Source organism: Ciconia boyciana, chromosome 9, assembly GCF_034638445.1.
Source record: "Ciconia boyciana chromosome 9, ASM3463844v1, whole genome shotgun sequence".
In the NCBI taxonomy this organism is placed as follows: Eukaryota; Metazoa; Chordata; class Aves; order Ciconiiformes; family Ciconiidae; genus Ciconia; species Ciconia boyciana.
In genome coordinates, this window is record NC_132942.1 from 41,204,484 (window position 1) to 41,222,406 (window position 17,923).

The 17,923-nt window shown below is 40.8% G+C and overlaps 1 protein-coding gene across 4 annotated transcripts in view; it reads left to right on the forward strand.

Moving 5' to 3' along the window:
• The window catches only part of CMIP (c-Maf inducing protein), a 139,953-nt gene that overhangs the window by 75,516 nt on the left and 46,514 nt on the right, over positions 1–17,923 (forward strand). For all 4 annotated transcript variants that reach the window (XM_072872847.1, XM_072872848.1, XM_072872850.1 and 1 more), the window contains exon 3: positions 9,092–9,142. In XM_072872847.1, coding sequence (XP_072728948.1) covers positions 9,092–9,142 — 51 coding nt within the window. The remainder of the gene's footprint in view (positions 1–9,091; positions 9,143–17,923) is intronic.

The window sequence follows — 17,923 nt, forward strand, 5'->3', positions numbered from 1 at the left end:
TCATTCGGTAACCCAAGGCTAGGTGCCAAGCTGGTCCGTGTTTTCCATACTATAGACTTCTGTAGAGATGCGAAACAGCAAAGTTGACTCTGAGTTGGGAAGCCAATATGACGAACACTAGGTTGTGCTATTATTAGGTCCAGCTAGGCCCAGCTCTCCTTTGTCTTCATTTCAGACAGGCTGATGGGTCTGTCCGTACACAGAGCTGTTTACAGAGCTCAGAGAACACAGTACTTGACTTCAGCCCTTCCCGTGGTTCCTGTGCTTGGGGTTTGGGATGGTTTTGGAATGTCATAAAAATATCGTGAGGTTTTGATGATTTTGAACATAGCAAATACACTTTCACCTGAAATGGTTAGAAGCGTGCATGGAAAGATTCATGGCCACATCCTTTGTTGAGTATATTTCTGGAGCTCCCTTTCATTTACTTCACTGGTGTAATCCTGGGGTTTTGCAGCCCTGTAAAAGCAGGCTGCAGCTATTCCCCCATTTTAATCTGAAAACAGTGCAGCTAAGTAAGTTTGGGATGACCTGAGAACATCTAACTTTGTGGACTTTCCTGGTGCATAGGTGGCATTTGTGTGTCTTTTGTCCTTGAAGCGGAGGCATGTGTCCCATTGCACACGGAGCATACGTACATGCCTCTGCTCAGTGCCTAGTGAATTTCTGTGGCTCAAAATGACTTACTGAATTTAGGCGTTACTGGGGAGGGTAGGGAGTCTGAATTTCAGACAGACTGCTGCAAGTCCACCTAAGTCCTGATTCTGTGGTTTGAAATGCCTTTCCTGTGCGTGACGTTGGGGAAGGCAGGAAGATGAGCCATGGTTTCCCAACAGCGAGATTAGGGTCCTCATTATTAACAAAATCTTCCTTCCCTAACCAGTTAATTTAATTAATTAGAAAGAAACTAATTTGTCAAGTTGGATGATTTTGATTTTTCCTTGTGATAATTTTGACTCTCTTTTTTGCATAAATTTCCTTAGTGGTGCTAGCATTTATGTTTATATCTGTTTCAACAGCTAGAATAGTTACATCTGCCTTTCCAAATTCCGTTTCTAGGTCTTTATTCTATAGTTTATGGTAGCTGCCTTTATGGGCCTGCTTAATAGGAAACGAGATAAAGTTTGAACCCACAGCTCTCTGCTGAGTTTAAAGGAAATTGGTAGGGCGTGCAGACTTTAATCTGGAGCAGCCTGCCATTCTTTTCTTTTTAAAAAACCCAACAAACCAAACACAAAAATAATTACGTTTGTGAAAGTAACTTCTTAGCGTAGATGCTTTGGTATTTTCTTCAAAAAGATTGGTGTCTTTATGTAACATCATAGGAACTGATAAAGAAGTGATGTGAGCTGGCCTTCTGTTATGTTTATTGCTGACTGGCTGAGCAGACTGGGTCAGATTAGGTTATAACTCTATGGGAATTTAAATATAATTGAAAATACAAACTTTAAAAATGTTTTTAGTATGACTTGGTCCTTGGTAGTATCTTGATTCATCAAATGTGGTCAGACTGGAAGGAGTATAAAAATAGATTTCCCTTTTATGGTTGTAATGTGTATTCACAAATCCAAAACAGTTCTAGAAGTTGTGTTTAGTATACTTAAGAAATCAAGATGCAAAAACTCAACTTACTGAGTAGTTGAGTTCAGCAGAAATTCTCTAGTATATGTGACAAAGAGTCTAAGTATCCAAAAGACACATTCACTGAGGTGCTGGGAAACGGAGATGCTGAGAAATTAGCCCTTGCATTTATTAGCCTTTAGCTAATTGCAGTTATTTCCAGATTTCCGAGAGACTTCAATACATTTATGGGAAATTAGGACTTCTGATCTTTTATAAAATCATTCTGCCCTGCTAGTCTGAGCAGCAGCATGCTCTGATGTAATGTCCAGCTCTGGTATCAGGAAGTGTATGATAGTGGAACAAGTCGAACTAGTCCAAAACATGTTCCCAGTACTGTTTCTTCTGAAGTACCCTTTTGGTGAAATCTGGTTTTTTTTTTCTTTTATTCTTTTTTTTTTTTTTCCTCCCCAAAGACTTGATCTAAATGAGGTTTATCTATATAAAAATGTTTAAATTAACTGTTTTGACTACCCCCCTGATTTATTTCATATTCCTGATTAGTTTCAATTTTACATTTTGATCTATGTTTTTGCATGTTTTTGCACATGCTGTATTATAAATTCTTTAATGCTATGGGATACTATTGACATGGTTTGACATAAAATGAAGCATTGTAGTAGTTCTGAATCACAGGCCTTCCTGATTTTTCATTTTGCAGAAAAATTTAAAATTCCAACTTCTGCTTCACTAATTTGAAGCAGAAGCAAATTTCGGACAACTGGCATTTCCCTCAGATGGAAATTCATTTCCAGCAATCCTTGTGGGAGGATGTCAGCATGTGGTGTTAGAGCATCCTTCATGTATTTGGCTGTGTTAGGCATGAGAAATGCCACAAGAGAGTCCGAGTCCATGTTCAAGTTCTCATCCCCCCTGTCTGCTGTCACCAAGGTCTATTTCTGGCTTATTACTGCACCGTAATGAGTCAGAGAAGGAAGAGTGCCATTACCTTTCCTTACATCATCCCGATGTCCTCCCATAGCAATACTGACCCATCCCAACCTATTTTAACACATGAAATCTGACAAGCAGTGCCGGAGGTGATGCAGCTCCTCTTAGGAAATCGGATCACGATAACAGGACGTGTCTACCTGGGTTTCAGAGGAGGATTTGGTTCTCAGGCAGCAAACAGCTTAATCTGGGCTGGGATCACATCGGAAAGTCATCTCCGTGTGTGTGCTTCCCACTCAGTGTTTGTTGTATAAGCACAACTGTCTGAGCACAGGCGTGTTTCACCGCCCGGGATTTGGGGATTCTCATCGTCCCTTGTGGGAGTCATGGACAGTCAGTTTTCTAGACATGCTGGTGGCTTGTGCTTTCTTTCCTCCTGCCAAACGATGTGGTCCCTGGTCCTTCTGATGAGCAGCAATCAGCTCTCACAGATTTTTTTTCTTTCCTACGATTGGGATAGCAGGTGTGGAAGAAAGTGTTGCTGGAGGTGGCTCATAGGCTACAAGCTCTTTAGGCCAGGAAATAGGAGCTAAATTTGCCTTTGAAGAAGTGTGAGCTCTTCAGTAACAGTAATAGCTGGGCCTCCTTGAGCTGGGCTAAACTTCTGCTCTTCTGCTTTCCATTTGTAAAGCACAATGTGCGATTATGGTATTGTGTGGATGATTATGAAGAGGATGCTGCTATTGATAGTGAAATAACTGGAATAACCTCTTGAAAGAGGTTGGAAAAAACTTAGAGTATAATTGCACAAGCTGCTTAGCACCAGATGTAGAAAGAGTCCCAGGAAAAAGGCTTTGGTATTTCAGTCATGACAGTGCTGCCTGCTTTCCCATGGTGTCCTTTCTTTTGGATGGGTCCTAAATACCTGGAAGCTGCCACTTCCATCCCTACTGTAGTGTTGTTTTATTTATTTCTTGGCAATCAAGTGTAGTCAGAAGGAAAAAGAAGAGGAAGCCTTGACAAGCAAAACAGTCACACGTTCAGCTTGGTGCTTGAGTATGCTGTTCTTGCCAGGGAGTCCCCACAGTAAATGTTTCCACTGGATTTTTTAGTAACATTTTATTTTAGTCTCCTCGGAGAACCTGGCTTTTGTTTTAAGTGCGAGTCCAGCTGATGTTGCCAGTGTGGGGAGGTCATGCAAGGACCAGAATCCAGCAGAGACAAGGAATATTTTTGGGAGGAAAATAGCATTTCTAGCAATTACCAGCAACTCTGTCTGTACCTTGAGTTAAGCCAGAAGAGCGGCAGGTTTCACTTGCAAGCGTGCCTGTGTTGTGGAGGTGCAATGCTGGGATGTGCCTCAGCAGTGTAAAGGTTTTGTACAGTCTGCATGAGGCAGCAGTGTGCGTGCCATGGGGGTTCGACTTCCTGCAGCCCTGAACCGCTCTGCTCTGCTGTTCCTGTGGCTGATAATAAATTGGTGCAGAGAAGCCTGCAATATTTTATGAGTCCCAGTAATGAATATCAGCTGGAGGAAAACATAACAAAACCCCATCCTGCTGACCAGAGAGCACGCGAGGGAGAGAAACAGAGAATAAAACCAGGAAGAGTTAAAAGCAGAATCTGGATCATCAGATCCCACTTATTGCCACATCTTTTCAGATGGCAAAACCCCTTAGGAGGGTATGTATGAAGGATGCTGTTGTAAGGAAAAATCTGGGAACTTTTTGCTACGTGGACAAGCCTGTCCTTGTATTCTTCTGAGCAATGCACATGCCGGTAAAAAGGGATGCTGTAGTGCTAACTTACCGTTAAAGGAACTTGGTAGCATGGCATGTGCGGTGTGGTGGAAATGACAAATTTTCTGCTCATGCTTGTTGCTGTAGACATAGTGGTATCAGCGGAGCTGTGAGTATTTATATTAGCTAAAGGTCTTCACCATCATTTCTGGAGTGGTCGGTTTCTTACAGAGTTCCAGGTGTTCTGTTTCTCAGCAGCACGCATCTTGTCTCCTCCTTGCCTGGGTGGAAATCACTGCAGGGACTGTAACACTGGCATGAAACAAGTGTTTAGTTTCCTATTTTTGTGAGCAAAAAGAAAATCTGCTTTTAAAAAGTTCACTGCTTTTTAATGAAAAAGCGTATTCCTACTCATTGACTAAGAAATGAAGTAGTTTGGGTGCAGAGAAAAATATTTCCCCTTTTGAGCAGAGATGTAAATTTACTCATGTTGACCAAAGCTCTGTATGTGCAGGCATTTCATCTCTTGCACAGTTTTCCTCCTGTGAGCAGGCTTTTTGAAGCTGATGAAATTAATCCTATGAGTAAAGTTAGTACTACAGCTGATCCCAGGTGGCTTTTCCTCTCTGACTGAACATTTACACCCCAAAAATTAGAATATAAAATCCTTCAGAACACAGTTCCAGGATCAACTCATCTTTAAAAAAAGGTACTACCTACAGCAGGCATTCTTAAAGTAGATATTCTTCCTCCTCACTGGAATAATAATAAATAAGCTACAAGTAGTTTGAATCTTCTTGCACCTTCTAAGAGTTTTACTGCCACATTTTCCTGTTTTCTAAACTACTTTTCTACTATGTTGTGGTTGTGCAAAAACAATGTGAGGCCTTGATTGTGAAAGAAACTCCAATCAGTTGGACCGTGTGCCACCCACAACCCTGCTAAAGCCATTGCATTTGAGAACAAAATTCTTAGTGGAATTGGGGCCTAAACATACCAAAAACACAGGGGTCCAAACTATTATTTTACACAGATAGGTTATAAAACCTCCATTGTACTTCATTCCTATCTCATTGACTATTTGTAACAACAGCAGGCAAAACATTTCCAGGTTGAATCTTTTTTTTAAGTTGGAAAGGTAGCTGTAAGATTAGTGGTGTAGAACTGGACCCACCATGTGGGCAAGGCTGAGAGTAAGAAAAACCTTCCCTGTGCGGTCAGAATGCCTAAGTAAAGCCTGTTTTAAAGTCCTTTGTGTCTCACTTTCTCCTCTTTATTGTACCCTAGAGCTGAATAAAAATAGTAGATTATGCCCTCAGCTGGAGTGAAAAAATGTAGGTGTCAGTTCCTGGGAAGTGATGACTTCAGTGCAGAAGTGCTGGGCTCCAGGAATGCACATCAGATAAAACTGTAAATGTGTGTGTGCAGCCCCTATCAATGAACTGTAGTGCTCTCCACCGCTTTACACTTCGGTGCTCATTGCTCCAAACTTCAGAAATTTTATGCACAATAACCTGTATGCTTGAGTAAGTCAGTGTGTGGAGAGGTAGCCATCGGCTGGATAGCTGTCTGGATGAGCGCTGACAAGAGCCTGATGGCTCTTCTGTCATCCCAGCACGCTATGAAGCTCCCAGTTCTTTTGGTAAGAAAGAAATATTCCCTGTAGTCCCTTTCTCAGGGTAAGCCTGAAAAAGAGGAGGGAGGAACAAGAGTTGCTGTGCAAGAGCGAGCTCTTTGTTGTCCTCTGCAAAAGATCCAGCGTTTCCTGCATGTCACTGTGGTTTTGCAGCTTGCTGGAGTCAGGCAGGCCAGGCGGAAGGGTGCACTGGAAGGATTAGCCTCTGCTGCCTGGGAGAGGTGGGGAATGCTGGTGTCAGACAGCTCCATCCAGATAACAGTGGTTGGGTTAAATGCATTCAGTCTATCTGTGTTGAACACTGTGGAAAGAGCGCTGGTGAAATGACCGTTGACTTTCCACGTTCCTCTTACCGTTGAGTCCTGATCATTAATAGAAGTGTGGGGGTTCCCTAAAGGTTTGTTTTTCTACTTTTGTGTTCACTTTGTCGTCTTTGTCTTCGCTTTCCTTGGAAGTGGTCTTGAACAACATCCTGAGCTCTGAGGGTTTCTAGTTTTAGAGTGGTTCAAACTTCTAACCTAGATCCAGATGCAAGTTTTCTTGATCACTTCTCCTCTACAATAGCTGACACTACATGTAGACGGTGCTTGGTCCCACACATGGAACCTGGTCACTTTGCTAATTTTACTTTTTAAATGCTTTTTGTATATTGCTGCTGTCAAGTTAAACAAGTCTTTCCTCTGCTGGTTTTGGTTTTGCCTTCTATAGCATTCATTCTTTGTTTTCTCCTCCAGTATTTGCACTCCACTTGTGTCTCTACCTCTGCCTGATGCTGTTGTCCTCATTAATAGTTTCTGTCATCCCGTTTATGTAAGGCTCCAGTCGGTTGCACAATCTATCTACACGTAATATTTTCTAATTATTTGTAGTGGTCTTACAATCTGTAGCTACTGATATCCCAAAAGTAGGAGAATAATTAACAGTTCTCAACAGTTCCCATTTAGGGCTTTAGCATTTACTTTTACTTTAGACTTCAGTGCCAGTGCATTTTTGGTTCAAGTCATGTAATGGTCAGACCAGGGACTAAATCAGGTTGACATTTTGCCTGGTTCAGAGAGGTACTTCATCTCCCTAGAATATTTTGGATTTTATCAATTTAAATAACAGTATCTTAGTTTGCATAGCTCTTATATACTCAATCTGCATATATATTTTTAAAGGAAGTAATGGATGTGTAACTTGCCATATTATTGGTGCTATTGCTTACTATACATGCTCAAGCCTACAAAAACTTTTTAACTTGTTTTTTAAAGGGCTTTGATGCTAGCATTTGAAATAAAGGTTTTTTGTTCCCCTCCATGAAACAGTTTTCTCCTTTAAAAGAAAAAGAAAAAAGGTTCAATTTGAAAGTGAATCTTTTTTCAAGAAATCTGGTGGGTTTTTAAAGCATTTTGTCTGGACAAAGATAAGAAATATGTAAGCATATTTACTTCATGCCTTTTTGATTATGTTAAAAATGTCCTTCAGGCTTTTTGTGGCAAATTATTTTTGAGCTTTTGATTATATTAAAATATAGTATAAAGTATATTGAATTGAAATTCAATTCTACAACATATATAGGTAAAAGGTCTATCTTATCATATGTTATAATGCACACATATACATAAAATACTATGTAAATAACAGAAAGAAAATCATTAAATATTGGCAAACCAAAATATCCTGAAGATCTGCACTCTAAATGGCTTTACAGTTTTTCATGGCATGCAAAGGAAAAAAAAAAGAAAAAAAGAAAAGGAAATTACACTCTTTTTTTCCGTTTGTAGCAAATTCATATTCTGATACATCCGCATTCTTCGTGAAATGGAAAGTTTGTTTTTGATAAACTTTGTGGTCAGCCAAGATTATTTATGGTAGATTTATTCTGCTTTGTTGCCTAGAGACCTACTGGAGGAGCAATTGATTCTCATTAATATATAAATAAATAATACATAATATGTATATAAAAGAGCATTACGCCATTTAATTCAGAGGAATCACTCCAAATTTATGTCACTGAGACATCAGTATCTGACCTTGAGATTAAACGCAGTTTTGGTAACCATGCAATGTTTTTAATTTTAGTATTCTTGCCATTATCAGTGAACTGAACCAGTGTCAGGAAATAAAATTCATTCTGCAGTGTGGATTTTGAATACTTACCTGAAAACGTGTGAGGGAGTGAAATTTATTGAAGGATGCTTTAATTTGCAAGAAGTATGTGGTTTTTAGCTGGTGAAGAGCCTCACCTTTTTTTTTCTTTTAACATGGATTTATGGGCTATCCTGTAATTTTCACTGATTGTGTAAAACATTTTGAATCGTAAGTAAAAATTGCCCATTGGCAGCAATGAGATAGAGTTGGAAAAGCCAAAGGGCATCGCTACCCACTCAAATATTTCAAACTTATGTCACCTTGTTAAGGCATGCATATTTACGTCACTGTAGATGCTTTTATATTTTTTGATACCGAGCCTTTTGACCTTTGGGAGTGTTGAACTATTCCTTCATTGGCTACGAACCTGGCTTCACACTGAGAAATTCTGGCAGCTCTGCTTAATACGGACAAAGACGGGTGATTGCTGGGAGTGATTATTGCAACATTTATGCCGTTGCTGCAAACAGTCTGTGCATGTATCTGCACGTCTGTGTGTGTTATGCTTTTCATCACTCTGTTATAATATCGCTGAAAGAGCTAAGATGTTATTTGAATTGCTTTGGGGCCAGCTGAGGAACAGGACAAGAAGGGAAACTGGAGTATGGAAAAAACCCACCCCTCCCAGTAAAATGTCAGCCCGTCGTCTTACTCTGCTCCTGATGATTAATTGCAAAGGCAAATGTCCTACAGACATTAAAGATCTGACCAAAACCTGATTGAAATCAGGGAGGATTTTTCACAATCTTTGGGTTGGACACCATTTCATAGGTGGTTAATGTTTTGTAAGGGTTTGGTTCAGTATTTTACATTTGCAGCAAGGTCTTCGTGTCATTGCTTTCTGTGAAAATACACTGGTTATGATGTAAAGTTGTAGCTTTGAGCAAAGAGTTTCCCTCACTCTGATGAGGCTGGGGGTGAAGTTAGCCAGGCTCATACAGTTCAGAAGAATACAGTGAGTGCAGCCTTATTGGTTTTAGGGCACACATGAGTCATTTGCTTAGTTTTGGCTGGGTGATCTGAAACACTGGTAGAAACTAATGATTCTGTTTGTAAATTTGGTTTATTGCAGGCTGCAAACAGTTACCTGAGGGATCAGTGGTTCCATTCTTTGCAGTGGAAGGTAAGTTCTGCACTTCACTATCTTCCTTGTCTGCCTGTAAGAATACTTTTTAGCATTCCCTATTCCTTCATTGTAAGAGCCCTGAATGGATAATCTTTTTCTTACAGAAACTCTAAATCAGAACATGTATGCAGTTTCAACTTGCTCATATCATGAAGTGGACAAATTAACTTGTTACATAGCCCAGCTTTATCAACATGTGACTAGCATTAAAAAGTAGATAGCCAGTAAATTCACATTTAAACAGTATAGAGATTGGATGGTTTTGGTTTTATACTATGAAGTGTAATATGTTACAGAATGACTACAGCCTAATCATATGCTCTGGACTCTTGAGATGCTTGTGGTTTTTGTTTGTTTGTTTGCTTTCTTTTTCTGAGAAACTAGGGCGAAAGCGTGTCTTTTAGAGTTGCTTATTTTAAGTAGCATCAATCTGTTATGCATCAGTCTGTGTTTATGCTTTAGGATTATTTGGATTTAAAGGCAGCTTCCATTTCAGGGGTCTTGAGCCCTTTCTCGTTTTCAGTGGGAACAATGGACTGATTGCCCTGAGTAGGGGAAGTGGATCACAGTGACAACATTGTCTCTCAAAAGCAGCACATTCCTCATCAAAAACTGTAGCTGCTGACATTTGGATAGAATCTGTATGGATCTTTGATGCAGCTGGAAGCAAGTTTTGGCCAGATGCTGATTATGGTTGTCCTCTCTTGTCTTGCGGTGGGAAACACAGGCAGTAGCTTTTCAGCTCAGGACTTGTCTTCAGCAGGGTTTCAGTGAGGTCAGCCAGGTTGGCTGTGTGGCTTATCAAGATTTCAGCCTGCTGACAGCAACCACATATGAAAATATAAGGAAGTCCCTCCCACCAAACTGGTTTTGTTGTAGGTGTGTTTGATAGTTGCAAAATAGCTGTGTGGCAAAACTACAGTATTGCTGTATTTTGTATAGCCATCAGCATCTGGCAGAATCATATTCTGAGCGGATCCAGGTTCTTATCAGTAAGAGCCAAGTGTCGAGATCTCCTTTTCCAGACCACTGGCATATTCTCCAGCCTGTTACCCTGATTGCCTAAATGAGCGTGGGACAGTAGGGCTGATAGCAGAAGGCTGGGCTGTGGTGTGGCACTTTATTTTGGCCTCTTGACAGTATCATTAACACAATGCCTAGCCAGTCTTGCTTTCTTTGCAAATCCTGAGGATAACAAAGACCTTAAAGCCTCCAGAGACAGTATCTCCATGCGGTCGTTATTTTCTGTCCTGCTTTGGCAGGCAAGGATGATCAGAGAAAGCATGGACAGAAATGATGATGGAATTTCTTTTTCTACCTTGCCCCCAGCCAGGATGGCTGTGGTACTAACGTGCTGGTGGCATGTGCCCACGTCACTCCTGCAGCGAGGGAAAAATCAGGGTTGGAGGTGCAGCTCTGAGAAAAAAAAGTAAGGAGTGGTAAAGATGCAACCTGGCTCCACCACCATCCACCCCATCAATTAAATTATGAAGAAAAGGAAAAAAAAAAAAAAAGCCTAGACAGAATGACCTGGCTTGCTCACATGACTTTCGGTCATGGAGAGGGAGCTTTGCTCTGTGGGAGTTGTTTTTAAAGGAGTATTTCTTAAACTTTCCAATGCTTCTGACCAAGCCTCTCATTTTGGGAAACTCTGAGTAATTTAACTTGTTGCAAAGGAGAATTTATTTTTGCTTCCTTGCTTCTCTCCCCACCCCCATTAAGTTTGTTTCTGAAAAACAAGTGAAACATCATCTTGATTGGAAAAACCTTCCCTTTACCAAGAATAGCAAGTAGCTTTTTCCCATAAGAACAGTGACAGGGTTTAGTCACTGCCCAGGTACTTTACACTAACAAATTCCTCTTTGCTAAAATGGAGATAGTTTTGATGAGTTTTGTTGCTTAATAGTTCAGAGGAAGCACATCTGGTAACTTTCTGCTCTTTACTTTGGTTGATATTTGGCAGGTTTAAGTGAAATCACAACAGAACTAAGAGACAAGACAAGCAGTGTACCTATAAGGAGAGTGGAGGAACGCAGTTATGTGGTCTGCCCTAGTGAAGTTTATCACTTTAGTAGCACCATAGCCTATGACTTTAAGAGCCAGGTGCCAAGGTTCATCTCACTCCATAATTTGTATGGTTTGATGATTAAGCAGGTAGTGAGGGAACCCACAAAAAAACAGGAAGCCTATTCTTCTGGAATGGGTCATTTACACAAAGCACCAGCTGGCAGAGAGATCGCTGCAGCTGTATTATAATTGGGTGGTTATGCTGATGAATGATATATTTGTCTAGTGGTCTTACAAATAATAGGTCAAAACATTTCTGTGGGCATGTAGAACACAGATGCAAACTGGTGCAGATAGCTGAAGCAGTTATTCGGAGGAAAACATTCAACAGACTTGAGCTTGCTATTGTTTGTACTTGTGTGGTGGAAGCATTTAGAGGGTCCAGCTGAACCCAGAGCCGCACTGTACTAGGCACTAGATGTAGGTGGAGCAGGAGACCTTCACTTCCCCTGCCCTGCCCAAACAAGGCTGGAGGAACCCATTTTACAGGTGTCAAACTGATATTCTGAGAGTTTCCAGCAGTGGGGATTGCCCCCTTGATCTTAAAACAGGAATACTTAAATTACAGTTGTGGGAGCAGATTGATATCCTGTCAGTGTCTTTCTGGCTTCTTTTCCTGTGCTTCAAACCTTGGGATTCAGATGCTGCATGTAATCTGAGCTACCTGGAAAATGCTAGGTCCAGTGAATAGCTGTGGTGTTAAATATTTGGAGAAGCTCTTTAGGTTCAGGCACATACTGGTTATCCTTTGGTCTTGTATGAAGGTGCTAAGGTCTGTGAGAGAGTTCCTATGTGGTGCAGTTTCAAGGATTAACATGCTGTGGGAATTCAATTTGCCAGCCAGCACCCTGGAAATAATTTTTGTTCTAGAGACAAACATTGAAATAAAAATCAAGAATAATTTCTTTCTGCAGCCCATGGAATAATAAAAGAGATGCTACAGATAAACGGAAATAAAAGAAAACCAAACACGTAATTATCCATGTTTTAGATCCATCTCCAAGAGGTTTTATGTGTCATCCAACTAACTAGCTGTCAAGATGCTTACACAGCTTTTTAGATGCGACTTTCTCCTTGAATACTGTGCTCATTGAAGAGAGCATGGATGTAGGGACCTGTTCCTTATGTAGTCTTTTTCTCTTTGGCTTTTCCATTTCAAACCCTCCCACTAAGGTTTACTCATAATTTCCTCATTTAATCTGGATATCAGTGTATATCACAACTCCTAAAGGATTATTTGCCACTTCAGCCTATTTTTAGAAATCCTGATTTCCTTCGGGTTATAGCTAAGCTAAACTATATTTGTCCAGAGAATAAACAGAACATGTTAACAACTGTCCAGATCCTCAAACATAAACAAATCATTAATCCATTGTGTAAGGAATGTTCCTTTCAACCAAGGAGGTTGGATTGAAACCATCATATATAATCTTTGGTATTTGGAAGCTGGTAAGTCATAACAGTGTATCAATAAAGATAACAACACTTTCTGTGAACATATAAAAGAGCATAACACATGCAGTTCATTGCCCTTTCTGGATCTAGGCTAGATACAGCGGTAACCAGCCACTTCTGTAGGGGATGAATACAGCTAAGCTTGGCTTTGAGGGGTACTGTGACCAGTAATTTTGGGGCACACACAAATAAGAAAATATTTGCTTGGCATTTTCCCAGTCAGCATCCATCTACTTTGTTGTTTATTTATATCTTGCTGTCTTTGGGCTAAGGACTTTCTGTGTATTTGTATAGTGCCGAGCACATAGAGGTACCACCCTCTGTAGAAAATGTGGAGCCCTACTACACCACATGCTTAAAGTGTTAGTTATTAAAAGACCCGCTTGACTAATTTAGTACCATGTTGCACTTGAATTAAAAAAGACATCACTGAGGTCTTCTCTGGGGATCTTTAGGTCTTCTCTTGTGATACGGAGTACAGGTATAGATTTACATTTGTTGGGGGGAATACGCCTAAAGGTCACACAGGGCACGTTGCATTTTTTGGCATGCTTGATAGTAAACTCTGAACGCTGCCCTGATTGTGGGATGTGGGTTGCTTGTGTTTTCTAGTTAGCTGAATGATGCAGCAATGAAACATGTCAGTTGATGGCCTTTGGGGGAACGTCCTGAATTGACACAATACAGAAAGAACAGACCTAGGTCTGCAGTAAAGCATGAAGCATGACTCAAGCTGAGCTTTGTGGGCCTCTGACCTGGATCTTCTAGAAAGGCTTGCCTATACCTTGTCTTTCCTACTGATGCTATTAACCAGTTCTCGACTGTCCCCTAATGAGTAGTGCTGTTTGGTTAGGGGGTTTAGCCATCTGTTAGCATGGACAATGCAAATGTGTTAATTGTAGAATTGTTTAGGTTGGAAGGGACCTTTGAACATCACCTGGTCCTCTCCCCACCCACGCCATCCTTTTCCTCACTCGGTGCAGGGTGTACTTTGAAATTGTATGAGGTTGCTGAGAGTCTGTACAGCCGAGCTGTAAAGCCCCAAACCAGGCACAGTATTCACGTGTGAGCTCACAAGTACTGAACGGAGGGGAGCATTCATCTTCCTCATCCTGCTGTCAGTGCTTGTGTTCGTGCAGTCCAGCATGCGTACGCACCCCTGACTTGTAGTCAACAATCACATTACCTTTGTTTTAAAATTCATTTTCTACACAGACTCCATGTTTTGATTCCCATGAATTGGGAAACAGGAACAATGCTGTCATTTGGGATTTGCAAACATTTTGCATTGAATGCTAAAACAAGCAATGTTGGCCTTCATTCAAAAACTTCAATTTTGGATTAATACTTCCCTGGTTCTCATAGGGATTGTTGTATCTGTGTCTTCAGGAAATAGATACTTCCATGCACAAGCAGTCCTATTAATTGCAAAGGGATTGACTGTCCTATAAAGTCATACTTGACCTGAATAACGATACGCTCTCTGGTCTTTACTGTGTCCAGGTTATGAATTCCTTGTCCATTAGTACTGAATATTTTTTATCCAATATCTGTGGGTGAGTATCAGTTTTTGTATCTAATGGTGAAAGTTCAGAGAGAGTTATTCTTCTGTGCTTTAAAACTGCAAAAAATTAAGTTGAGAGAAACTGTTCTCCAAAGTGTGGTAAAGCCTTCCTTGTGTAAAGCACCTTTACGGTTTTGTCACCATGGTAATGATTAAAAATAGTGCTGATACAGGAGTGGGGTTTATATAGAATTTAAATGATGACATTAAAGAAATTTATAGCTGTAAATCATGGCTTAAAACTATGAGATCAGGAAAAAATCACATTGGTTATGGTTAAAAAGGCCCATGTCTGTCATTTGTATTTAATCACCTAATTTATGATGTGAGAGAGGAAGTTTTGATACCCTGTGACAATTCAGTAGCTCTGTGCTGTACTGCATAGTGAAAATATCAGCTCAGCAGTTCTTTGGAGTGCTGGTTCCTGGACTTCAGACCCTCTCTTTGGTGGTTACACAGCACACGCATCTGTGGTTGTCTTGGCTGTTTCTTTGCTTTCTTTAGCTGAAAACCTGAGGTATTTTCACAGAACACAGAAGTTCCCATTTTCTGTTATTTTGAGGTGAAACAAAAAATAATTATCATACAATTAGGCCAACAATGGCTTTTTTTTTTCTTTGTATTTTTTCTTTTTCCTTTTGTGTCTGTATACAAGTCAATAATGTATTGATGGGAACCTAAGCTGTGGAACTAAGTTTTGCCTTTCAAAGCCTCAGGGCTTTGACAACACACAGGTTTGGGAGGAGCAAGGTTCTTGCTTTGATGGATAAAAGGCAGGCCACAAGTTTTTGGCTGGTGGTTTTACTCTTTCTGTGGAATACACGGGTACCAGTTGTGGGAGACCATGAACAGGTTTTTAAGATAGCCAGAGCCTTTCCCCTGCATGACTTTGAGCATCCTGATGGAGTTTCAGACTGGACTTCATACTTTGTAGGGAACAGTTGCAGGGTCCAAGTGGTGTGTTAATGGATCTGTGTTGCCAGGAAGAGAAGCTGGTACCAGTTAGGGCTTTCTAGTGAACATAGTGGGACTAAAAATATATCTTGGCATTTTTCAGTTCCCTCTCATGGTTAAGTTGATGTTTACTGCCAAGATTTGTTGTTCCCTTGTATTTAAAAGGTAAAGTGAAATGCCGCTGTCTCTGCCTGCATGGGGCTCTCCAGTGACATCCCCTTGCTCTTCATGTGCTGATTGATAATACCGCCTGGTCTATAGTCTGAACTGAACAACCTCATTGCAAATTCAGGAGCTACATCGTGGAAATCTTGTCATACTTACAGCCTTTTATTTCCATAATGTTTATTTTTGAAGTTAAGTATTCTCCTGTACTACTTTTTTTGGGTGGGGTGGGGTGGTGGTGGTGGTGGTGGTGGTGTTTGTTTTGGGTTTGGGTTTTTTGTGGGTGTTTGGGGGTTTTTTTGTTTTTGTTTTTTGTTTGTTTGGTTTTTTGGTTTTTTTTCTTAAGACATCTTCATGAGCACATGAAGTCCATTGGTTCCCTCGTTTTCCCACATGAGTCTGACAGTCTTAGGCCATCTGTTATCAGAAGTCACTTGAAAAATCTTGGCCTTGTTTTCTGTTTCTGAGATCTCAGTTTGCTAGAGGTAACTGCCGTTGGCAGCAGAAAGGCATTGATCTCACTTGGGGAAGCGGAAATGAATAGATGAAAACCAGACAAGATGTTGACAGAACTGGATCTAGACAGAAAGTTTCTTCTCTTATTTTCATATCAATCACTGGTGATGTTTTAAAAACTGAAACAGGTAGAGTGGTTAGTTTTTTTTTAAGCATTTTGAACAAAATTGCTTTCACTGCCTTTGCATTAGGAAAATACCTCACTCTTTCTGGGGGACATTGAAGGAGGTTCCTCCCATAAGGTGCGTCTGAACGGTGGTGGCTGATCACCGACTGTGCTCTGCATTGGCTTAACATGAATCATTTTAAATCTGGGAGCTGCATATCCATGTCAGCACAGCACTTTGTCCAACCAAAAGAGGCTCTCAGCAACATGCTGAGATGCCAGCCTGGATCTGAGCTGCTGCTCTGCCCTCATCTAGCCATACGCACGCATCGTTTGTATACCCATAGCTGCCTCCTGCATTGCCAAAACAGGCTTTTTTAAGGAGACAGAACTCAAGCCAATTAATGGCCTAGTGGTGAAATCTGAGTAGAAACCAGATAGTTATTTTCTATCTTGCTTTAGCTAAGTCAGGACCAGCTCTAAATTTTCCCCTCTAGACTTGGATGCTATCCTATTCAAACTAATATTAGGTCTGAAGATAGAAGGGTGTCAAAAACAGCTGAATAAACAGGTCAGCTTGTTATTGTGTACTTAGGGCTCGGCTCTGGAGAGGAGTAAATACAATTGCTGGAGTATGTTGCTTCTCAGGAATGCTGAACTGCTGGCCAAAGAGGGATCCTTGGTTTTTGTCCTGGCGAATTGCTGCTCCGCCTTATTCCAGGGCTGGCCTTAAGACTAATTCTTTGCAATTCAGGACTTCCAGGTCATGGTGACCACTAGTTTCACCAAATTACAACTTCTTCTCTGTAGCTGTCATAATATAGAGCTACACCAAAATTAGTCTCTCGTTCAGGTTCCTAGCTGCAGAAAAATCTGGTTTTAGGAGATCTCTTATGGAGACAGGACGAGACTGGTAGTCTTTCCCAGGAGTGTAATTATCCTCATCACACAATACATTGGGTGTGAAAGCCTAACTCTGGGAGTTGACACATGCTAAGTGCCTTGTTAAGCTGCTGTCTTGGGGCCCAATTCTGCATTATGGATGTTATGAGGACTCTCGGTGTCAGAAGATTTACATGAGCCTGAAGGAGCAAAGGGGATCGAGGTGGTGTTTTAAATTTCTCTTTCCTTTCTTGCACAGTTTCGTCCTTATGTTTATTTCTTCCAATATAATTAGTGTGTTGAGTGCATCATAGTATACATAAGGTATTAGAGGATCATAAAACTGCTGCTAATATCCACAAAAAAAGCTGAAACAGTATGTTGCAAATGTCACAGCCTGTATCATCTCCCCTAGCTCTTGCTGTAAGTCACGTGTTCAGCTTGTCTGTCACACCTCTTTGTCTTTTTTCCCCAGAATAGCAATTGTTTCAAAATTAGAAAAAAAGTATCAGAAAACAATGCTGGTAAAAGTATGCCATTCATTCCCCTGTCTTCATTCAGAAGCCATTGCATCAGAGTAATTTACCATAGCCTGGTCTCTGGTGCTCTTTACTGTAGTATTTAAGATGGGAATACTAGATTAGGCTGTGTGACCAGAGGCAAGATCCATCAAGGACAACAGGGTTGTCAGGAGTGACTTATTTGCATCGGCCCATCTCTGAACGAGGCAGGTAGTGGTTTTGGTAGCACCCCAGCGATCTCTGATCCTCTGCGAGGAAGCTAGCCTTGGGATCCAAAAACTGAACGCTGCAAGACTTGATTCAGTCTTGCATGTCACGCAGTATTTGTACAAAGGAGAAAGAAAACAAGCAAATTGCAGAGATTCAGTGGCATTTTGGTAGGCTAAAATGTTGCAGGAGGTTTGGGGTTTTGTGCTGATGTGGTGCAATAAGATGCGATATAAAAACATGGAACAAAGTGATGGGACCGTTTCAGATGCAAATGCTGCTCTGAAATCTGGTATCTCCCTGTGAGAAACTGGAAAATTCAGAGCTCCAAAGCCCAGTGA